This window comes from Haliotis rufescens, unplaced genomic scaffold, assembly GCF_023055435.1.
Source record: "Haliotis rufescens isolate VD_foot unplaced genomic scaffold, xgHalRufe1.0.p SCAF_15, whole genome shotgun sequence".
In the NCBI taxonomy this organism is placed as follows: Eukaryota; Metazoa; Mollusca; class Gastropoda; order Lepetellida; family Haliotidae; genus Haliotis; species Haliotis rufescens.
Genome location: NW_025963835.1, coordinates 15,984,734 through 16,010,474, shown reverse-complemented (window position 1 = coordinate 16,010,474; position 25,741 = coordinate 15,984,734). Strand labels below are relative to the sequence as shown.

General features: G+C 38.8%; 1 protein-coding gene and 1 long non-coding RNA gene across 2 annotated transcripts; both read right to left on the bottom strand.

The window, feature by feature from the left end:
- Positions 1–1,034: 1,034 nt before the first annotated feature.
- Positions 1,035–16,512, bottom strand: LOC125379933. Its single transcript, XM_048395831.1, has 13 exons — positions 16,493–16,512; positions 15,216–15,458; positions 12,916–13,228; positions 12,544–12,723; positions 12,068–12,351; positions 11,368–11,466; positions 8,275–8,334; positions 7,477–7,722; positions 5,166–5,478; positions 4,794–4,973; positions 4,318–4,601; positions 2,573–4,032; positions 1,035–2,326 (listed from the first exon to the last, which is right to left on the bottom strand). Exons 1-13 carry the CDS (start codon positions 16,510–16,512, stop codon positions 2,007–2,009), a joined length of 4,002 nt encoding a protein of 1,333 aa, XP_048251788.1. The 3' UTR covers positions 1,035–2,006.
- Positions 16,513–18,727: 2,215 nt separating this feature from the next.
- On the bottom strand, positions 18,728–24,441 carry LOC125379983. Its single transcript, XR_007220979.1, has 3 exons — positions 24,362–24,441; positions 23,430–23,466; positions 18,728–18,782 (listed from the first exon to the last, which is right to left on the bottom strand). It is a non-coding gene; the product is annotated as an uncharacterized LOC125379983 (long non-coding RNA).
- Positions 24,442–25,741: the final 1,300 nt, after the last annotated feature.

Sequence of the window (25,741 nt, the reverse complement as noted above, 5' to 3'; positions counted from 1 at the left end):
TTCACTGACAAATGTATAAAACATTGCATTTGATAACGTTTTCAATACGTAATGTATTCACGTCACTATTACATACAACGATAATTGTTATATACTACCCCAAAAAGAAACGCATATGTGGTTTTCAAGACAGTCATTATGTGACTCAGCCTTTAAACGCAATGGGACGTGGAAAATTTCCTCAAACGCTAACTGCGTCCACCATTGGCCTGGATGACGACACGTCGCCTTCTGACCATCATCTTCCCGAGGCAAGAGAGTTAACTGATTTCTGAAGTCCAGTTTCTACCCTCGCCGGCCAAGGCTCGAATTCCTGGACTCGATCGTAGCGCCACCAGTGATTATTACGAGTTATGTCCCTTCTAAGCCTCTCATATGGACCAGTCATATTCCACCTTCTCTCATCACTTGCATCAAGTGTTGTTTTGTTTCAAACAAAATGGCGGCGCCCAGTCAAGACGATCTGATCGATAATCAAGATCTATATTGTAATAAAAAGGGTCTTACATCGCGAAGTGCATCAATTCTCGCATGCATCTTCATTAAAAACATGAACAGATTTGGAAAATATCTGTTGACAAGTTGGTGGTGCACATGCTTTGGAAATCCTGCAATCGACCGAAATCTGCAATATAGTTTACGAACCGGATTATGATTTCATTGCGCGATTTTAATTGGATTATGCATAGACTCGTTAGTCCAGCTAAAATGTAACTCCATTATACCAGCCTAGTTCGTCATGGGTGGAAACTGTATAGTCAGTTAACTCTCTTGCCTCGGGAAGATGCCTGACCATGGAACCAAGAAACCTGTGGAATGACAGTCTGTTCTTCCACAGTGAGTGAGTGAGTATGGTTTTACGCCACTTTTAGCAATATTCACGCTTAAACCGCTAGGCTACGCCACCGCCCCTATCCTTCCAGCACAGCTTGGCGTAATGCCGCAAATTCTGTGGTCCTGGTTGACGTTGACGTAAACGTCTGTCAAGCTCATCCCACAGATGCTCAATTGGGTTAAGATCTTTTTAGCTTGACTACCACGGTAGTACATTATTGTTCTAAGCCCTCTTGAAACTGTGTGGGGACGGGAATTATCAAGCTGCGCCTGGTGCGCCTGCGACAAGTTGCACCTGGTGCTTGCAGAGTCGGGACAACGTGACGCACACTTGCTCTGTTGCCGTAGACATAAACAAGATCTGTTACTAGTCCATGAAAGACGGTTCCCCACATCATGACACTTTCTCCATCGAATCTGTCGACTTCTTGTCTGTTGCCGATACACATGCACCCGCTTTACCTCCTTTGAAGAAGGAAACCGGATTTGTCACTTATTTCAAAATTCACCTCGTTTGAATGATTTTAGAAACAACATGTGTCATAAACTTCCCTGTTAAACCCCTGAAAACGCCATGGCTTGCACGTAAAGATTGCTTATCAGATTCCCAAGAAATGAAGTCATACAAATAAATGTGAAAGGTAATTGATATCAAAGACGTTGCTTTGTGACACTTTATCAGTAAAAATAATATGTAGACTTTGTTTTTCTTTCGCAACGCGGACAACTTCCATCCACAAAATATAATTTCGAAAATATTGTTACCACCAATGCGATTCTCGCAGGATCTGGACGCATGACGTACATAAGCTAAAAGGTTAGCATATATTCAGTTTTGAAGAAATTGAAAGGGTCATGTCTAATATTTCTTCAAGAATGAAAATGGAATTTCACTTTTCCTTTTGTCTCAAGTTCAGATTTGATTACAGTGAACCAGTTTCAGTCCTAAGAGCTTTGAAAAAGCCTATCTGTAGTAGAAGTCTTACATTCACGTATGGTAACTACATACCAATTCTTGCAATCACTTAGTAATGCTATCATTACTCAGAGAGTTCCGGCTTTAATGCCATATGATGCAAAGCTGTAGGAAGATCTCGACTGAAGACACTTGTTGATGTACTATTTCGGAGTATGTTTCAATACAAATGTTGTTTCAATTAGATCCCAACGCGTTAGTGAGAAGTAAAAGTGTCCTTTTTGAATGGTCTTCTATCTCGACGCGCACGTCTTATCTTCTCTGCTATATCAACCCGACCAATGTGTCTCATTGACTCCTCCATATTTCTCATTAGATTTGCTTTACCCGAGTGTTTTTGATACCATGCCATTAAAAGCTTGAAGCGAGGGTCCCAGTTTTCTCTCATTGCTCTTTCAACAATGACTGTAATGTTGTCAGATCCCATTCCTAAATCTACCATGACCTGTTGCCATTCTGGAGTCGTGAGGGCATGACTAAGTCCCAGCAGACTGCTCTCACTCAGGAGTGGATTGCCTAGAACAGTCAAAAACATATCTAAAACATATATACATTTAGAAAGTATGTAAAAGATATCGATGCACTTTCACATATCAAAATATATTTGTTAATGGTTAACCTCCACGAACACCTGTTATCATAACTATGTGATAATGAATCAAAAACACATGCTCTTAAAATAATCGGAATCTCAACATAGATAATTTAGGCTCCACAACAACAAAGCATACTGAAAACATTTTAAATATGAATAAAGCTCACCAAGAGTTCCAAAGGATGAGGCTTTGGTAGGTCCTCTTGGTTCTTTGACTGCTATAGGAGGTAACTTGGCACTAGGTTTCTTGTGTCCTCTTTGGATGCCATGGTTGTGTTCAGTGTCTGGCGTTGTGAGGGTGTCAGCGAGTGTCGACTTCCTCCTACAGCTATTTTTATCCTTGGTCGAACATTGCAATTCAAAGGCATGTCTAGGGTTGATTGAAAAGCTTGTTTCATCTCTTGTTAGAATTCTCCGAGGCATTTTATCACCAGCCACTCCCGGAATATTGCTTCCCAAATGTGGTGTATGGAGTTGTCTTTCTGGCATGTTGCTTTTTGTAAGAGTTGTGTGGTTTCGTGAAAATACCTTTGGCTGTAATGGGTGATGCTCATTGACTGATGTCCTGGGATTTAGAATTTTAGGGAGAGGTAATGTTGGTGTACCTACCATATTGCGTTTCTGTACGTTTCTGTTAGGTTTCTGTTTCAGAGGTGTGCAGGCACTAGCATCTTCTCTGTTGTTGGACATAGGGGAGATGGTAAGTTCCTCTGTGAAAATCCCAGACGTTGAATCATTGAACGCTGTCAGACTGTCAAAATCTTTGGCTAAATGACCATGGCTTTTAATGCACGTAGCGGGACTCGGTGTCACAGATAACGTATGACTGATTTTCCGTTGTTTAGTTGACGCTTCACTAAGAGAATGTTTTCTCACAGAGCCAACAGTATGTCCCCGCATTGATGCACTCATATGTGGCGTGCTGACTGCTGTAGTGTATATAGTTGTTATGTCACTAAGATGCCCACCACATACAGTAGCTTCCCTTGCAGCGTCTGTCTGTACAGTGGGATAATTAATATCATATCTGGCATTCAGTACTACTTGATTGTTTGGAATTTGAGCATTACCAGGGTTGATATAGTTGTTAGCAGCTTCCTTGATATGATCACTGTCTTTGCTTTGAGTCTGTTTATTGAGGTTTAGTGTTTTATCCAATGGGTAATCTACATAAAAGTGAATCTCATGCCACTTATCTGACCCAATCTTAATTGTCACTATGCCATATGACACCCTACGCATAAAACCCACTCTCTTTATTCTCATGTCCACAAAGTTTTCTTCCGATGTTGATGTGTACTGAAAAGTAAGATTTTTCATTTCTCTTTTATCCACCAGTTGTGTATTACCAGAAAAGGATATCCTGATCCGCTCATCCCGTAAAACGTCAATATCTGGCGATCTGCTTTGTTTGATTTCGTGGAATCCTTTTTCCTGTCTATACCTGACCCTGCTTCCAGCATTTGGGGATTCCACCACTTCAATAGTAATACACTTACAGTTAATTCCTGCAGCTCTCGATAGAAATGTTAAAATCTTGCATTTGCTGAGCTCATTTCTCTGCAACATGGCACATTCTATTAATCTGTCATCGCTCACCCCTGGGCGTACAAGTGTAGCTTGGCAACTGCAAAATATACATAAATATGCTCCATGTTATACAATATAGAGCATAATCTATTTTCAGACAGTTACTAGTATATTGATAGTTTGTGAATGAAGACTTCAGGACGTTTTCTTGACAGATGAATACTCCAACTTAAATTCGTGGTATTTTCGTATTTTATTTCCATTTCAAATATAAACAAAAATGAAATCCCAAATAGTCAAACTTTAATCAGATTTTCACAATGAAAATACATTATACAATTCAACGTATGATGTACCTTAACGGTTTTGCCTTAATGCATACCTGTTTGTACCGGTAGTGCCGTGTGACATTCTCACAGATCCATTGCTTATTCCATGGTCACCCGAAGACACACTGTAAACCCCATTTTCGACATTCAACCATTTTACCTCCACCTCGTCCGATCCAGTATCTTCAATTGGCAGTTCCACCTCCGCGGGTTTATTGAAAGCTCTATCAACTGCATATCGTACAGATAGTATGTCAGATAGAGCATATATTCCCTCACAAACGCCCGGGTCATAAGCTCTGTACCATTCCAGTCTGTTCATGCTGGTCGGCTGAATCTGAAGAAACATCCACAGACTCAAATGCCCGAGAAAGAAGCGCACTTAATATTCCCTTTTTCATGATCAATTTCACTATTCGCATTTATTTATTCCTTTTAATATGGCAGTTTATACTTGTTCATGCTCAATAGGCTAGATGCTATATCATAATATTAGCTTCATATAATTAGCCACTAATGTTGTCTATACCTGGATGGAAATAGTCATTTCCGTGTCCACGGCTCCATCTGGTACTTCGACTCGAATCCTTTGATCTTTGCTTGAAACGAATGTGTATCCTCTTGGTGTGATATTGATAACCTCTCCACGCTGCCTGGCATACACCACGAAGTAGTGTAAATTCTCTACTTGAAAGCATGCAAGATCATCCTGTGGGCAAAGACCATGCAAAACGGTGAAGTGTAACATGATTGTGTGTGTATTTGTCCAGACATAGAATAGGTGTAACAACGAAATTTGATGACGATTTCTTCTGTGTTGTTATATCATACTGCAATATGTTTAGTGGATAACTCTGCAATTATTATTAGGTGATTTATGTCGTATTTCTTATTATTTTACCTCATAATTAGCTTCATCAGACGTCCACGCTTCCCACTTTTTGAATACCATGAATTGCAACAGATCTCTTTTGTCTAGCTTTGTGGATGGCAGGTGCAGGGGTAGCTGGAGTTTGTATGGTGTATTGTTTACCTGAGGGAAACCATTCCCAACGACCCTGTACAGATCACTGACCATCATGTCATTATCTGTCCGGGAAAACTCATCCAGAATCAGTGTCCTATCTTCAGCACATACAGGCTCAACATGGCAGTCGATGTCAGACGCCCCTGTAGGTACTTTGAGAACTATTCCCTTCCCCAAATCTTGATCCCTGAAGCAAAAGGAGCTATGAGCCATGTGGTGTTATTTTTGTGTGTACACATGTGAAATATGTTCAGGTGTTGACCTCGAGCACACCTAATGTAATTATCTATGGTGGCTGGGGGATAGATTCAATTATTACCCAAATCTGGAGAGGGATCGTGAATTAACTATTTGGTAATTATGATTGGCTCAATAATTAATTACGTAATTTGACTGGCTGAAACTACTTTTTGTTCGTTTGTAAATCTAAAAGCAGTCACAAAAACGATCACCCATGACCCTGAATAGAGTTAAACCCAGTGACACAAAACACACCCCTTTTATGTATTCTTTCTTAAGGTAAGATTAGATATGAATCTCATGCATCGTATTTTGCATTCATATTTTATCATGTTTATGATAACAAACAATTTTAAATCGAGATCTGGACATTGGTAGAACATAAACAATCAATCCAAGATGGCATTTCTCGCGTCCAGCAAAGGATAAAACAAAACATCGGTTCAGATAATGACCGAAGTCTGACTGTGCAATGGATGTTCTCTTTTCACGCAGAAGGTTCGCGATAAGCATATTCATGAACATGTACATGCTAAGCGCGAACCTTCTTTGTGAAAAGAGAACATCCATTGCACGGTCATACAACAAGCATGTGATCCAACGAATATGGCATATTTTCAAAATCATTCCCACTGCTAGAACCTATATTCTGGTTTCGTGATTCATTCGGGGAAACTTTTGTGAAACAAAATTCCATATCATAGAACAGTAAAAACAGTAATTACATCACAATCCGAAATGAAACGTCGATTTTTAAATGATGTTACAACTTGGCTTACGTGCCTATGTCCCAATAGAAACATGACGGATGTCACTGCTCAGCTATAAGGCAGTCCAAATAAGGTCACGTCAGGACAGTGTAATGAACGAAATTGTACTTATGCAAGTGAAAAACTCGGTATTCTCCTGACGAAAGTTGATCTTGAAAATCACAAACATGATTTTCGATAATCGTATTACTTTGTTGATGTTGGGACACAATTCGGTCGTCAGATTCTTCTGATTTGATATGAAGTTTGCTGCTAGTAATATGCTCCAAGTCCAAATCGAATGACTTTTGTTTTGATAGCGGTCGACGATTCTTTTCAGTTGTAGTTTTACTGATAGTAAATAGATATTATAACGCGAGTGTGTTTTGGGATTATAAATATCCCGTATTAGGAATAAACATTGTAGTTAGCGACAGTATACTGACGTCGAGCCGAAAAGTCCTCATTTTAGCCAAACGCTAGGCAGGAAAACAAAAAGTTTCATCTTTCAACGTCTTTTGGTATCACGCGGCCGGGAATCGAACACCGGACCTTTCGGTCGCCGGGTGGACGCTCTACCACAAGACCACGGAAGCAGTTCCATGTCAAATAACTGAGAAATACTACAACGCGACGTATCTTTGTGATCAGTAAAGGCATAATAACTGGGAATGAAGTGCTTTGCAGCTCTTTCAGACTTGTGGCAACGGTAATATCGTGATGCAAAACAATAGGCACACAAGGCCATTTTACACAAGCTTATCATTGCTTTGTGTACTTGCAGAGCTCTAACCCATTCATATATATCAATAAATACTCTATGTGATAGATGTTTCGAAAAGGTCTCTCTTGGGAAATATATATGTGGTTAACAATATATAGGAAAGAATTAGACATGAAGGATTCTGAGAAAGAACAGTATCTGCAAGTTTTGAGTGACATCGGTTTGTCCACAGCATGCTAGCACCAGTAAACGCCATCCCCATATTCATAAATTCTTCTCGATGAGATTTGACAGTAACCTGAAACGTTAATTCATTTTTCATGGCATGGACACGAGAAACACTGTGCCAGTCTTATGTCAACGTATCTGTTTATAACTTCTACAAGTTTCGGAATACTGGGGATATTGCCTGCTCAGTACCCTGAATGAGGATAGATGGAATGATAGAAAGTCCTTGCATTCCATGCATTACCTGTAATGATGTAAAATGGCTTCTTCTTCTGCTTCTTCTTCGTCTGCTTCTTCTTCTTCTTCTTCTGCTTCACAATCTGCAGTTGTGAGAGAGATACATGTAGCTTCGAGAGGACTGCGGTCTTCTATTCTGTCACCCTCTCTGATTCTCAGTTCCTCCTCACTGATTGTCTCCATCTCCTCATCAACCTCCTCCTCCACAAAGCCGTCACTCGTGCTCTCTTCTGAGTAAAGGCTAGACACAGACCTATAAGATACGTGGCATTTCACATTTTAGTAAACAAGAGAACCATGACGACATTGAAAATTGTTTATCAGGAACGACATGCAATAGGTACAATATTTAAAGGTATCTGAGCTCATGAAAGCACAATGACATCGCAGTATTTTCAGATCGGACATATGATCCCCTCCTTGCTGATTTGTTTAAATGTGCACATGAATCGATATTTCAGCTCCGATTGACAAAAAACAAGATCTGAAAATGTTTTATGCTAGACATGTGAGGTGTGGTAAAATGGAGATTATTGCCATTTTTTAGTGGTGTGTGTGTCTGCTTCTACTTGTGCTTGTATCAGTCCGAATGCTGAGTTTATAGTGCCCAATGGGATACCGTTCCGCAGTTTAGAGACGAGTGTCACTGGTGGGGCAAAAAGGTGTAGTCGAAATTATTTAATTAGCAGAGATTTCTTATGATTGTGGTTTCATTGTGTCGGTATTATTAATATTACGATACTATATGACAATAAGAGGTTTGAATCTAAAGCTATATGAAGCATTTACTTAAAAGATCACTTACTCTTCAAATTCGCTCGCTTCTCCATCTGTTTGATCATTCCAGTCATTGTTCATTTGAACTCTGCAAACGATAGATGAAGTAACACAAATAACTCACAGCCGGATATGGAAGAGTCTGTCACAATGTTCACACTTTCATAATCATTAAACAATTACATAGAAGTACTTTTGACTAATGCAAGGAGGCAAAACCTTCATCGTTTTCACACTTCTCATTCTATAACTTTCACTGAAATGATTTGGATGTGATCTGTGGACAATCGTTTATCAAGTTTTCTCCCATAACAGGGCTTGATCTTGAATCGCCAGCAGTGGTTTATTTGCAGTGGTTTATTTTTTTCACCCAATCTGATTGGCTGGCTGAGAGTGGAGAGTTGTGTCATCGCGTTTTGATTGGCTGGCTAAAAATAATTGACGGCACTTTTTTCGGATCGGGGATACCCGAGGTCGTCTAGTACAGGAAATCTCCAGCTGGCAAAACATTACCGTAGTGACGCTGTTTCCATCTCCGAAAGTTGGTGACCCAGAGAAAATTTGCAGGGGAAGAAGGGGTGTGATATGTGGAGATATATCAGAGAATTTTGGCTTCCCAATGTACCAGACTCAGTTGCAGAATGAAAAGACGGTAACCGAAGCGAGATACCGCATCGATATTACGGGACCAGGTGAGCCACTCCGGTACATTCTTTACTGGGCGTTTTCAAGGCCAATAACAAAGCTAATGAAACAGTTAATTAATTCATGTAAAAATACCGATGAAAAAGTGAAACAAACTATATTGTTTTTGGTATTGTTTGAAAAAATAACTATCAACCACATAAGAAATGTCACGTTATAACGAAGTGTTGATCTAGAGCCGATCGATCAAAAACATATTTCATAGTTATATTAAAATAATCGAGACTTAAATTTCAAATTTTAAAACAATTCACACTCAAATAATTTGGATCTAAAGCAATACTCAGTTTTAATGCAGGAAACGATCAATCTTTGCCGGACGGACCGTACATCTCACGACCAAGATGTTTTGCAAACACAGTAGTTGTTTCCCTTTCAGCTGGAGATCAATATAATTAAAGTATTTTGGCCTATTATTAGTTGGTGTTTTTTAAACATGAAGACTTCAATTATTTAAACATACTATCTCAGGACAATTAAGAAACTCATTATGAAAAAACAACACTTTTAAACTTGATTGTATTAAGTCATACCTAAATCTATGTAAACTCAAGAAAGCAATATATGTATTCATTTTTTTCTTAACTATTTTGATTTCTTATAGGGAGCAGACAAAATGATGAAGATAAAGATGGTGGGCACCAGATAATAAATCTAAAAAATTAATTTCACATTATTAGTTCCAGGTAGAAACTCAATATCACAGTTCATTATTTTCAGAATTAACAGACAATGGTACAGAGTATTAAAACATGTAAAATTATGTTTGTCTCAAGTATATTCTTTAAACCAAAGATTTATTATTTACCATGTTTACTGAAAAAAAACCACTTCTTTAATAATGCAATTGTTATATTATCATTGCAGATAAAGAGCCCCAATATGTACAGCTAGCTTAATTTTAATGATAATTATTTAGCATTTCTTGGGATGATAAACTGGGCATATGTCAAAATAAGACATTTTTATTTATTATTCTCCCATTACAAGGTTTACAGTGGTTTATTGGTTTATCACATAATCTAATTGGCTGCCTGGGAGTGGAAAGCTGTGTCGTTATTTTAATCAGGGACCTTAAATTATTCTAATGCGTAAATTTTCAGAACATGGTAAATAAAGAAAAACTCAAATTTATGGGTGATGAAGAAATGACCAACAATAGGTCCTCTTATGCCATTTTACCATAAACCTAATTTCTTTACATTAGCAATGTCTAATTTTAATTTTAATATTTCTTACAAAACAATCATATGCGAACAGGTCACTAAAATACATATTTATTATTATGTCTTGTTTTCATGAAGATAAAAGAAGAAAATGTTAATGTTAAATTGCCTATTATCAGTAAGTCTTAACTTCTAATCTGATGAAATAACAAAATAATAAATTTTGGAGGTAACTGTTGCAGAAAAATAACAATGTAAAATTATAAGGGTATTAAAATGCAAATATTTGTAGAACTACTGAAATGATAATTTATTGTTTACATATAACCTATTATTGTGCTTGTCAAATTCACATTGTTTCTTGTCATTTACAAATGACTCATTTAGTAATATTTTTGGTGTCATGATGTTAAATATTATGTTCAAAAGAAAAAATGTCCATTGATTAAGTTTTTATTTTTATATTTTTAATAAAAACACACGTGCTCACCATGTTCAGGAACAACAAGAAAAAGAAAAAAAAAAGATGACATGAAATAATCATCATTTTACATATTAAAAAAAATATCGTCCAAAAATATTAAAATCCATTAATGGATTTGAGAAGATTGAATCAGCTGATCAGTTGCCTGAGTTGGCATTTATAGTATCTCGCTTGATCAGTCCTGCTGACAGTTCCTTGGGCCCATGTTTTTCGTTAAGAATATTTCACAATATTTAAGACAATATTTAATTTCCTCTTAATTGGGTTAATAACATTTGTTTCTAGCGAACAAATAATCGAATAACGTATTTACATACACTTAAAAGGTGGGCAGAGTAATCCAAAACAATTAACAAATATCAAATCACATTACTAATTTTCAAAACGTTACTCCCATCAGCTTTTAATAGTTAACAAAAAACATAAAATGGCTTGCCTGTAACGTAAAACTCGTGTGAGTTTACCTTTTTACCTGTTTATGGTGCAGTCTTACTGAGCATACTCGGCTTTGGGGAATCCCGAGTGGTTACTAAACACGGGAAATCTTCAACGACGAGCTCAACTTTTTACGGCGTATTGTAATGGGAGAAAAAGGATTAACCACTGTGTTCGGTTGTTACCGAAAAATCTACACACTCGTGATTCATCTGCCACAATTGGAACTCGGCAAAGCCTCGTTCTAATCGTCACAGATTAATCTCTCGTGTGTAGATCTTTCGGTAACAACCGAACACAGTGGTTAATCCTCTATGTACATAGAACGTACCTTTCATCAGGAGGAGGAAGTATAATCTCCATTGTTGTAGGGGGAACCCTGCGTTTTAGACTCGCCATGGTCCGCCCCAGTCTGTTACAGTCTGGGGCCCTTCAGTGCGAGAACATAATCTGAATGTGGTTCACACTGGATATGTATCAGGAACAAAGTGAAGAAGGAACTGATAATGGTTAGTAAAGTAATGGTCGGTAAAAACTTTCAACTGTTCTGCCTTCCTGATTAGGTTAACAGACACAGTGAGTGAGTGAGTTGGGTTTAACGTCGCTTTTAACAATATTTCAGTTATATCGCGGCGTATCAGCTTAATGTGGGAGGAAAACCCGAAGTGATGCAGGTCTCAACCTCAAAATGTTTTATGCTAGACATGTGAAGTGTGGTAAAATGGCGTACGAGTGTAGCTTGGCAACTGCAAAATATACATAAATATGCTCCATGTTATACAATATAGAGCATAATCTATTTTCAGACAGTTACTAGTATATTGATAGTTTGTGAATGAAGACTTCAGGACGTTTTCTTGACAGATGAATAATCCAACTTAAATTCGTGGTATTTTCGTATTTTATTTCCATTTCGAATATAAACAAAAATGAAATCCCAAATAGTCAAACTTTAATCAGATTTTCACAATGAAAATACATTATACAGTTAAACGTATGATGTACCTTAACGGTTTTGCCTTAATGCATACCTGTTTGTACCGGTAGTGCCGTGTGACATTCTCACAGATCCATTGCTTATTCCATGGTCACCCGAAGACACACTGTAAACCCCATTTTCGACATTCAACCATTTTACCTCCACCTCGTCCGATCCAGTATCTTCAATTGGCAGTTCCACCTCCGCGGGTTTATTGAAAGCTCTATCAACTGCATATCGTACAGATAGTATGTCAGATAGAGCATATATTCCCTCACAAACGTCCGGGTCATAAGCTCTGTACCATTCCAGTTTGTTCATGCTGGTCGGCTGAATCTGAAGAAACATCCACAGACTCAAATGCCCGAGAAAGAAGCGCACTTAATATTCCCTTTTTCATGATCAATTTCACTATTCGCATTTATTTATTCCTTTTAATATGGCAGTTTAAACTTGTTCATGCTCAATAGGCTAGATGCTATATTATAATATAAGTTTCATATAATTGGCCACTAATGTTGTCTATACCTGGATGGAAATAGTCATTTCCGTGTCCACGGCTCCATCTGGTACTTCGACTCGAATCCTTTGATCTTTGCTTGAAACGAATGTGTATCCTCTTGGTGTGATATTGATAACCTCTCCACGCTGCCTGGCATACACCACGAAGTAGTGTAAATTCTCTACTTGAAAGCATGCAAGATCATCCTGTGGGCAAAGACCATGCAAAACGGTGAAGTGTAACATGATTGTGTGTGTATTTGTCCAGACATAGAATAGGTGTAACAACAAAATTTGATGACGATTTCTTCTGTGTTGTTATATCATACTGCAATATGTTTAGTGGATAACTCTGCAATTATTATTAGATGATTTATGTCGTATTTCTTATTATTTTACCTCATAATTAGCTTCATCAGACGTCCACGCTTCCCACTTTTTGAAGACCATGAATTGCAACAGATCTCTTTTGTCTAGCTTTGTGGATGGCAGGTGCAGGGGTAGCTGGAGTTTGTATGGTGTATTGTTTACCTGAGGGAAACCATTCCCAACGACCCTGTACAGATCACTGACCATCATGTCATTATCTGTCCGGGAAAACTCATCCAGCATCAGTGTCCTATCTTCCGCACATACAGGCTCAACATGGCAGTCGATGTCAGACGCCCCTGTAGGTACTTTGAGAACTATTCCCTTCCCCAAATCTTGATCCCTGAAGCAAAAGGAGCCATGAACCATGTGGTGTTAATTTCTTTTGTACACATGTGAAATATGTTTAGGTTTAACTCTAGCACACCTAATGTAATTATCTATGGTGGCTGGGAGATATATTCAATTATTACCCAAATCTGGAGAGGGATGGGAATGAACTATTTGGTAATTATGATTGGCTCAATAATTAATTACGTAATTTGATTGGCTGAATCTACTTTTTGTTCGTTTGTAAATCTACAAGCAGTCACAAAAACAATCACCCATGACCATGACCAGAGTTAAACCCAGTGACACAAAACACACTCCTTTTAATATTGAACATGTATTCATTCTTAAGGTAAAATTAGATATGAATCTCATGCATTGTTTTTTGCATTCATATTTTATCATGTTTATGATTACAAACAATTTTGAAAAGTAGATCTGGACATTGGTATAATAACAACAATCAATCCAAGATGGCATTTCTCGCGTCCAGCAAAGGATGAAACAAAACATCGGTTTAGATAATGACCGAAGTCTGACTGTGCAATAGATGTTCTCTTTTCACACAGAAGGTTCGCGATAAGCATATTCATGTACATGTACATGCTAAGCGCGAACCTTCTTTGTGAAAAGAGAACATCCATTGCATCGTCATACAACAAGCATGTGATCCAACGAATATGGCACATTTTCAAAATCATTCCCACTGCTAGAACCTATATTCTGTTTTCGTGATTCATTCAGGGAAACTTCTGTGAAACAAAATTCCATATCATAGAACAGTAAAAACAGTAATTACATCTCAATCCGAAATGAAACGTCGATTTTTGAATGATATTACAACTTGACTTACGTGCCTATGTCCCACTAGAAACATAACGGCTGTCACTGCTCAGCTATAAGGCAGTGCAAATAAGGTCACGTCAGGACAGTGTAATGAACGAAATTGTACTTATGCAAGTGAAAAACTCGGTGTTCTCCTGACGAAAGTTGATCTTGAAAATCACAAACATGATTTTCGATAATCGTATTACTTCGTTGATGTGTGGGACACAATTCGGTCGCTGGATTCTTCTGATTTGATATGAAGTTTGCTGCTAGTAAAATCGAATGACTTTTGTTTTGGTAGCGGTCGACGATTCTTTTCAGTTGTAGTTTTACTGATAGTAAATAGAGGTTATCACGCGAGTGTCTTTTGGGATTGTAAATATCCCGTATTAGGAATAAACATTGTAGTTAGCGACAGTATACTGACTTCGAGCCGAAAAGTCTCATTTTAGCCAAACGCTAGGCAGGACAATAAAAAGTATCATCTTTCAACGTCTTTTGGTATCACGCGGCCGGGAATCGAACCCCCGACCTTTCGGTCGCCGGGTAGACGCTCTACCACAAGACCACGGAAGCAGTTCGATGTCAGATAACTGAGAAATACTACAACGCGACGCAACTTTGTGAACAGTAAAGGCATTAAAACTGGGAAACAAGTGTTGTGCAGCTCTTTCAGACTTGTGGCAACGGTAATATCGTGATGCAAAACAATGAGCACACAAGGCCATTTTACACAAGCTTATCATTGCGTCGTGTACTTGCAGAGCTCTAACCCATTCCTATATATCAATAAATACTCTATGTGATAGATGTTTCGAATAGGTCTCTCTTGGGAAATATATATGTGGTTAACAATATAAAGGAAAGAATTAGAAGGATTTTGAGAAAGAACAGTATCTGCAAGTTTTGAGTGGCAACGGTTTGTCCACAACATGCTAGCATCAGTAAACTTCATCCCCATATTCATAAATTCTTCTCGATGAGACTTGACAGTAACTTGAAACGTTTATTCATTTTTCATGGCATGGGCACGAGGAAACACTGTGCCAGTCTTATGTCACCGTATCTGTTTATAACTTCTACAAGTTTCGGAATACTGGGGATATTGCCTGCTCAGTATCCTGAATGAGGATAGATTGAATGATAGAAAGTCCTTGCATTCCATGCATTACCTGTAATGATGTAAAATGGCTTCTTCTTCTGCTTCTTCGTCTGCTTCTTCTTCTTCTTCTTCTGCTTCGCAATCTGCAGTTGTGAGAGAGATACATGTAGCTTCGAGAGGACTGCGGTCTTCTATTCTGTCACCCTCTCTGATTCTCTGTTCCTCCTCACTGTTCGTCTCCATCTCCTCATCAACCTCCTCCTCCACAAAGCCGTCACTCGTGCTCTCTTCTGAGTAAAGGCTCGACACAGACCTACAGGATACGTGGCATTTCACATTTTAGTAAACAAGAGAACCATGACGACATTGAAATTGTTTATCTGGAACGACATGCAATAGGTACAATATTTAAAGGTATCTGAGCTCATGAAAGCACAATGACATCGCAGTATTTTCAGATCGGACATATGATCCCCTCCTTGCTGATTTGTTTAAATGTGCATATGAATCGATATTTCAGCTCCGATTGACAAAAAACAAGACCTCAAAATGTTTTATGCTAGACATGTGAGGTGTGGTAAAAATATTATTGCCATTTTTTAGTGGTGTGTGTGTCTGCTTCTACTAGTGCTTGTATCAGTCCGAATGCTGATTTTATGGTGCCCAATGGGATACCGTTCCGCAGTTTAGAGACGAGTGTCACTGGTGGGGCAAAAAGGTGTAGTCGAAATTATTCAATTAGCAGAGATTTCTTATGATTGTGGTTTCATTGTGTCGGTATTGTTAATATTACGATACTATATGACAATAAGAGGCTCGAATCTAAAGCTATATGAAGCATTTACTTAAAAGATCACTTACTCTTCAAATTCGCTCGCTTCTCCATCTGTTTGATCATTCCAGTCATGGTTCATTTGAACACGGCAAACGATAGATGAAGTAACACAAATAACTCACAGCCTGATGTTGAAGAATCTGTCACAATATTCACACTTTCATAATCATTAAACAAATACATAGAAGTACTTTTGACCAATGCAAGCAGGCAAAACCTTCATCGTTTTCACACTTTTCATTCTATAACTTTCACTGAAATGATTTGGATGTGATCTGTGGACAATCGTTTATCAAGTTTTCTCCCATAAAAAGGCTTGATCTTGAATCGCCAGCAGTGGTTTATTCGCAGTGGTTTATTTTCTTTCACCCAATCTGATTGGCTGGCTGAGAGTGGAGAGTTGTGTCATCGCGTTTTGATTGGCTGGCTAAAAATAATTGACGGCACTATTTTCGGATCGGGGATACCCGATGTCGTCTAGTACAGGAAATCCCCAGCTGGCAAAACATTACCGTAGTGACGATGTTTCCATCTCCGAAAGTTGGTGACCGAGAGAAAATGTGTGGGGGAAGAAGGGGTGTGATATGTGGAGATATATCAGAGAATTTTGGCTTCCCAATGTACCAGATTCAGTTGCAGAATGAGAAGACGGTAACCGAAGCGAGGTACCGCATCGATATTACGGGACCAGGTGAACCACTCCGGTACATTCTTTACTGGGCGTTTTCAAGGCCAATAACAAAGCTAATGAAACAGTTAATTAATTCATGTAAAAATACCGATGAAAAAGTGAAACAAACTATATTGTTTAACTATTTTGATTTAATATAGGGAGCAGACAAAATGATGAAGATAAAGATAGTGGGCACTAATCAATCTTATTAGGTATTTTTTTTCAAAAACATTTTTTTTTCAACAATGATATACATTTAAATGCATCTTAAAATATATTTTGTATTTTAGATAATAAATCTAAAAATTAATTTCACATTATTAGTTTCAGGTAGAAACTCAATATCACAGTTAATTATTTTCAGAATTAACAGACAATACAGAGTATTAAGACATGTAGAACTAGGTTTGTCTCAAGTATATTCTTTAAACCAAAGATGTATTATTTACCATGTTTACTGAAAAAACCCCACTTCTTTAATAATGCAATTGTTATATTATCATAGCAGATAAAGAGCCCCAATATGTACAGCTAGCTTAGTTTTAATGATAATTATTTAGCATTTCCTGGGCTGATAAACTGGGCATATGACAAAATAAGACATTTTTATTTATTATTCTCCCATTACAAGGTTTACAGTGGTTTATTGGTTTATCACATAATCTAATTGGCTGCCTGGGAGTGGAAAGCTGTGTCGTTATTTTAATCAGAGACCTTAAATTATTCTAATGCGTAAATTTTCAGAACATGGTAAATAAAGAAAAACTCAAATTTATGGGTGATGAAGAGATGACCAACAATAGGTCCTCTTTTGCCATTTTACCATAAACCTCATTTCTTTACATTAGCAATGTCTAATTTTAATTTTAATATTTCTTACAAAACAATCATATGCGAACAGGTCACTAAAATACATATTTATTATTATGTCTTGTTTTCATGAAGATTAAAGAAGAAAATGTTAATTTTGAATTACCTATTATCAGTAAGTCTTAACTTCTAATCTTATGAAATAACAAAAGAATAAAGTTTGGAGGTAACTGTTGCAGTAAAATAACAATGTAAAATTACAAGGGTATTAAAATGCAAATATTTGTAGAACTACTGAAATGATAATTTATTGTTTACATATATACTATGTATTTATGTTTCACACACAATAAATTATTGTGCTTGTCAAATTCACATTGTTTCTTGTCATTCACAAATATGGGGAAATTAGATGACTCATTCAGTAATATTTTTGGTGTCATGATATGTTCAAAAGAAAAAATGTCCATTGAATAAGTTTTAATTTTTAAATTTTTAATAATAACACATGTGCTCACCATGTTCAGGAACAAAAAAAAAAGAAAAAAAGATGACATGAAATAATCATCATTTTACATATTAAATTATTAACTGTAAAACTGGTTTTAAATAGGAAAATTCGTCCAAAAATATTACAAACCATTGATGGATTTGAGAAGATTGAATCAGCTGATCAGTTGCCTGAGTTGGTATTTATAGTATCTTGCTTGATCAGTCCTGCTGACAGTTCCTTGGGCCCATGTTTTTCGTTAACAATATTTCACAATATTTAAGACAATATTTAATTTCCTCTTAATAGTGTTAATAACATTTGTTTCTAGCGAACAAATAATCGCATAACGTATTTACATACACTTAAAAGGTTGGTCGAGTAATCCAAAACCATTAACAAATATCAAATAACATTACTACTTTTTCAAAACGTTACTCCCATCAGCTTTTAATAGTTAACAAAAAACATAACATGAATGCTAACAAGTGGCTTGCCTGTCACGTAAAACTCGTGTGAGTTGTCTTCGCTAGATCCTTTTTACCTGTTTATGGTGCAGTTGTCTCACTGAGCATACTCGAAAACGAGGCTGGGGGGAATCCCGAGTGGTTTTCGGTAACAACCGAACACAGTGGTTATCGTGACGGATTAATCACTCGCGATCGTGTGTAGATCTTTCGGTAACAACCGAACACAGTGGTTAATCCTCTATGTAAATAGAACGTACCTTTCATCCGGAGGAGGAAGTATAGTCTCCAATCTTGTAGGGGGAACCCTGCGTTTTGGACTCGTCATGGCCCGCCTCAGTCTGTCACAGTCTGGGGCCCTTCTGTGCGAGAACATAATCTGAATGTGGTTCACACTGGATATGTATCAGGAACAAAATGAAGAAGGAACTGATAATGGTTAGTAAAGTAATGGTCGGTAAAGACTTTCACCTGTTCTGACTTCCTGATTAGGTTTACAGACACAGTGAGTGAGTGAGTTGGGTTTAACGCCGCTTTTAACAATATTTCAGTTATATCGCGGCGTATCAGCTTAATGTGGGAGGAAAGCCCGAAGTGATGCAGATCTCAGACGTTTACCACTTCGGTGAAATCTACGAGTACGTTTATGGTGCTGACGAACCTAGAAACATAATCAGGGTGAACCGGGATTCGAACCAACAATCACAGGTTTCTGATGTGCCCAAGGGACGCAACCCTGCACAGACAATAGCGGCGCCTTAGACGACTGGGCTACCTGTGCCCCCTACATACACTGAGGTAACATTCCAGTTCAGGGCATTATTACCAGATTGTCTTTATGATTCCTCAGTTCATCAGAACATGAGCACACGTCGCTATATAAGTGCAATAATCTTGGACGCGACGTTAAACCCAATTTCACCTCACCTCACATGAGCTATACCAGCTTAATTCAACCTGGAAAGTGTATGCTATATTATGATAACGGATTCTGAAAACAGGGGACAAGCGGGACCGAGCATGTTGAAGAAGCAATCCCTGAGAGCGAGTGAATGAGATGGGTTAAAGGCATTTTAAACAGTATTGCAGCTCATAGGCAGATCCAGATGGTGGACCAGGGGGTCAGGACCCCTGTACTAGGTTGTAGGCAGTAAAACTATGTGAGAGGACCGCCTCCGTGGTCTAGTGGTAGAGCGTCTGCACGGAGAGTCCGGGGTTCGATCCCCGGTCGCGTCATACCAAAAGACGTTAAAAGATGGTACTTGTTGTTACCCTGTCTGGCGCTCGGTGTCAGTATACTGTGTCTGAGTGGGGTATTCATGTTAAACTGCGGCATGGTATCTCAGTGGGCTAACACTATATTAAATATTTCTAAACTGTCGTTTCCAGTCTCTGTAATCCATGTCTATGTACTTGGTGCTTTCCGTGAATTTCACCAGAATATTGAACTGCTGAAGTGAAGTGAAAAATACGATGTCGCCACGGCGAAATGTTTCAGGTCTGTTTGAGACTTTGCATGTTGCGATTATAGATCAGTATCCATACATTACTACAACTCTGATAATCTTTGCACCCTGACAGTTTCATCTGCACCGACACAATATTCATTCATTTCAATCCACATCTAAGGTTTACAGCCATTAACAATCGTTTGAATGTACACGCATACATAATCCGAAAAAAACCATTGTGCTTCTTGATCTAAACTTGATGACAACACGCCTAAATGCAATCCTGTACAATTAGACTGATCATCAAACACGTTCATTTTGACAATACAATGGTTATATAAAATTCTCAATATTATGCTACTGAAATGAACACTATCAGAAACCATTCAATCATTGCAAGACCTACTTGGAAACCGAGGGTGCGTTGCAAAGCCCTAATCGCTTGCAGGCGATGTACAGCGATTTGCCCAACAACGGTGCGCTACCTTTCAGCCGCTTGCAAGCGAAACAATCGCTGGCTGAGGTAGCTTCGTTCTCAAACCAAAATTGCGGCTGACTTTGACACCGGATAAAGAAATTCTTGACTGGATCAACGAGGAAATGAACAAAGGCAGTTAACACCCCATCATCCTCAGTCTGCTCCACATCTTCAAAGTAGTGCCTTCTATTACGTTCTTCATTACGTCAAGGCAACCAAGCGGTAGTTGCGCCGCCAATTTGGAAGAGTGCGCAAGCGCTTCGAACTGTTGCAGACTCCGGGATGAGCGATTAATTCGCTTTGTCTAAGCGATTCGTGGCTTGCAACGCGCCCCTACACGACCAAAGCCAACGTGCAAATTGAAGAAACTGAAATTCAAAACGTCAACTCCAGAGAATAATCATTTCGATTATCTGACGAAACCATTGGGCGTAAAAAACAAACTTTTGATGAAACTTATATGAATGGACAAGTGGCAATCAGTGATGAAAGCAAGTATTCGCGAAAAGGGTAGACATGTCTTGCTCTTCTGGTGGAGGTATGCATTAGGCTTGATACTGATGGTAACGAATATGGGAATAGTGAAAAATATAGGGAAATAAGCTTTACTGTCAGTACATTTGAAATAGCGCGCGCACAAATTCAACACGTCAGAATTAAATGTTGTGAGTGTTTGTTTGCATTGTTCACAACGCGTATTTGGAAGATAAAGAAGGGAAACCATGATAGCATATCATTTTACTTGTTTTTGAGGCTTGAAGGTTCGAAAATTAACCTGTTTCAAGATGAAAAGATCGAGGAAGGCAGGATGTGTTTACATTCAGAAAAGAGACTAGACGTCTCTTCACGGAGGGAAGGTGACAGGGTGCGAGGGGGTAAAACAGTTGTGGAACTCTCTTTGGAATAAGGTGTGTTTAGTTAATAAAGAGTCTACCCGGAGAGCGGAAGGTCGGTGGTTAGTTCCCCAGTCACGTCATGCCAAAATACGTTAAAGGATGGAATGTTTAACTCTGCCCAGGTAAAAACATTCGGCTCGGAGTCAGTACACTCTGTCTGAGCGGGGTATCCATGGTAAACTACGGCATGGTATCTCGGTGCCTTGGCACAAAAACCGGCAGCAACACACAGACATGTGCATGCTCGTCGCTATATAAGTGAATCTTCTTGAAGGCGGCGTCAAACCCCTCTTCACCTCACTTACTAACTTAAAAACTTACTTACGTACTTACTTACTTAATTAAAAAAAAACAGTTTGTACCTAGCGGCGCAAAGGTTCCTGGTTTGAATCCCGTCCGGGCAGGGCTGGAACCGGCTTTACAGTCGGCTATGCCCTAGTTCAGCGTGCAAGGGTACACTCGGTGTCTGTGCAGTGTCCAGCTCGGTTAGCCAGTTGCAGGCTGTGCTTTTATGTTTCAATGCACCACATAGGCATAAATATGATGCTCGTTTTCTCCTGGCCCCCTACACCCGTCACATTTTTTTTAAAGCAAGCAACTAACTGTGATGTCTGTTTATTATGCCCCCTTTTCGCATTTCGAAAAAGCAGAAAACACTGAGAAACACTGGCTACAGATAAACGACCCTCACACTCGTAGACAATATCTGCTATACACAGAAGGCAAACCTTCACTCTGGTAGAAAATATGTGTTATACACAGAAAACACCGAGCACTCAACCTCCAGATAACAGACCCTCACACTTTTAATTAAAATACATGTTACACAATGTACACAGAAACAACAACGCCCGGGCTCCAGATAACAGACCCTCACACTAGTAGACGATATCTATTATACACAGTAAACTCTGAGTGCTCAGGCCCTAGATAACACTGGTGGAACATATCTGTCTTCATAGAACACGTGTGGAAGGCGAACTTTGGTAGAATGAAACAAGGAAAGATCGCCACAAAGCAAGTTAGGGCGTATGAGAATACGAAGAACTGAAAGAGATACTTTGTGCAATTGTTTGAGAAGTACAGTTCCCGGTGCCCCTCCCAATGGTAATATCAGTCTAGTGGTTAATGGTACCCTGGTTTCAGTTTTACACAATGTACTAATTCTAGACAAAGGCTGGAATTGGATGCCAGAGCAAGAAGTCCAGTCTCTCTTGGAAATGAAATTTTTAATCAGTATTTTATCAGTAATTTTATGTACTGATTAGTAAGGAAGGCTACGTAGCCTGCTTAGGATTAAGAAGCTAATTTGCAAGTAAGTTTATAATAAGTTAATTTGGAATACAAGTCTCGTTTCCCTTGTCATTAACTTTTGGAGGGAGTGGTGGGGTGGGGAGCGTTCGCTCGTAACGCCTTGGGTCCGGGTTCGATTTCTCAGATGGACACAATATGTGACGCCCATATCTGGTGTACCCTGTCGTGATATTTCTGGGGTAGTGCTAAAAGCGGCGTAAAACCATACTCACTCACTCACTATCATTTGAAGATGCAAATCGTAATGCTCTCTGTTGTCTGATTTTTTAAAGAAGCGTAAACAGAAACAGAAATAGAAGAGAGTAACACACACACACACACACACACACACACACACACACACACACACACACACACACACACACACACACACACACACACACACACACAAAAACACAAACAAACACACACACACACACACACACACACACACACACACATATATAGGGGTAGGGGGTTGACGGTAAGGTAAGGTGAATTAGTTTGACGTCGCTTCAAGATCCTTGCATTTACACAGCGACGCACTCGTACCAGTCCAGGGTATTGTCGGTGTCTAAGTGCGAGACCATTGAGACACCATGCCGCAGTTTAACATGGATATCCCTCCCAGACACAACATACTGTCTCCAAGCCACCAGTCCTTGTTTGTATCCATTAAATACCGCACGCCATTCAGGGTAACAACAGTTACCACATTTTAACGTCTCTTGGCATGAGGCGGCCGGAGATCGAACCACCAACCTTCCACTTTCCGGGCAGAGTTGACGGTACGAAGACCAATCATTCCCCCAAGGCCACCGCAGCAACAAGACTGTACGAGGCTTAAGTAGGTTGCTATCTGAAGTGACTGGCCAGTTAATACATACTTACCTAAAACGTTGTATTTTTGCAATGTATCCTCCCTCATCTATAAAGGACATTAAAACGGAATATGTAAGGAGTCAAATACAAAATAACTAGAATTGGCTAGAAGGAAAGGACAATGTCATTTTACAGTACGTATGGACACAATAAAGCAATCTAATGTTTCAATAGAAACTTGGGATCACTTGAATAGCGAGTTTATAATGCTTAAGAAGGCACAGCATGACTACTTCGGGGGCAACTACGCTGATAACCCCGAGTAGTCCACTGCTGAATCCAGCCAGATGTTTCAGCAGCTGCTGGTCGTTATTATCAACGTCAATCAATAACAGTAAAGTGATTGACATGGATGTACAGAAACACATTTCATTGGGTGCGTGTTTCATATAAGATTGTTTGCATGTTCTTACGGCTTTCCTTGATCAACACCATGCGTTGGTTTTGTTTTCCAACATTCTGATGAAACTTCACGAACAATAATGTGACATAACCAAAGGCCTCTACGATTTTATATGATTACGTGCCGTGCCTGACGGCGTAGGAAATAACTCATAGATCAACAACAGGTAGATTATTTGAAGGTCACCATGATATAGCTTGAATATTATCGGCATCGGCGTAAAACAATACACATACAAGCACTAATTATTCAGGGGGGCGGTCGGGGTGCCTGTTGGATAAAGCGTTCGCACGCCACACCGAAGACCCGGGTTCGATTCCCGACATGGGTACAATGTGTGGAGCCCATTTCTGGTGTACCCCGCCATGATATTGCTGGAATATTGCTAAAAGCAGCGTAAAACCATACTCACTCACTCACTCATTATTCAGGATAAATGTGTGTATAAGTTATAGTTGTCAGCAATTGATATAACCAAAGTAACACTTGTATTCAGTTTTAACAATGTTTCACTAAACATTACGAACTTAAAACTTACCGCATAGGCAGCCATGTCAAACCTCGATATGTACGTTACAATGCAGCCAGACAACCTACTAGGAAGTTGACGGCTTGCAATCTCTAACACGGGTGGTATTGCTATGCACACGGGTAAAATTATCGATTGGGCTGAAGTTCTATCGCAATATCAAAGTCTACATTGACCTCGTCGATAAATATGTACATAGTAGATACGTGTGTGTAAACAGGTTAAATCAAATGAATCACGTTTTGTTCTGTTTTAGGTCATCCGTCAGTATACGATACAGTTCATCGTATTGAGAAGAGAAGCACAAATTCCATATAATTACCCCATGTTATTGAACAATGACAGTGAACAATTTATGATAAAATAATTCACATTTTTATATTAATTTGTGTTTATATTTTGCACATATTTGCCATATATTTCATGTAATTATTTCTATACTTTATTTGAATGTTTATATTTTGCACATATTTGCCATATATTTCATGTAATTATTTCTATACTTTATTTGAATGCTTATATTTTGCACATATTTGCCATATATTTCATGTAATTATTTCTATACTTTATTTGTATGTATATATTTTGCACATATATGCCATATATTTCATGTAACATTCAAATGTCACTTTCATTACCCATCATGTCAAGGCCAAGCTGACCAAGCAAAACTAATTAACATCAACCATATGCTATCGCCAGTGTCTCCCTAAAACTCCAATCTATTGATTGATCTATTGATTGGATTTTTAAGTAGACACTGGCGATAGCATATGGTTGATGTTAATTAGTTTTGCTAGGTCAGCTCGGCCTTGACATGATGAAATATATCATGGCAAATATGTGCAAAATATAAACATACAAATTAATATAAAAATGTGAAATATTTTATCATAAATTGTGCACTGTCACACATGTCTTACACGTTTACTACTTTTGTGAAATACACGAGCACGGATATTGTTATGACGAACCTAGGTATATAGTCGGGATAGCCGGAATTCGAGCCAACGATCTGTGGCGAGTCCAGGGGACGCAACTCTCCACCTGGATCAAACACTTGATGCACCTGGATCAAACACTGGGTGCACCTGGATCAATAAATCGGTGCACCTGGATCAAACACTCGGTGCACCTGGATCAAACACTTGGTGCACCTAGATCAAACAATCGGTGCACCTGGATCAAACACTCGGTGCACCTGGATCAAACACTTGGTGCACCTAGATCAAACAATCGGTGCACCTGGATCAAACACTCGGTGCACCTGGATCAAACACTGGGTGCACCTGGATCAAACACTCGGTGCACCTAGATCAAACACTCGGTACTACTGGATCAAGCACTTGGTGCACCTGGATCAAACACTCGGTGCACCTGGATCAAGCA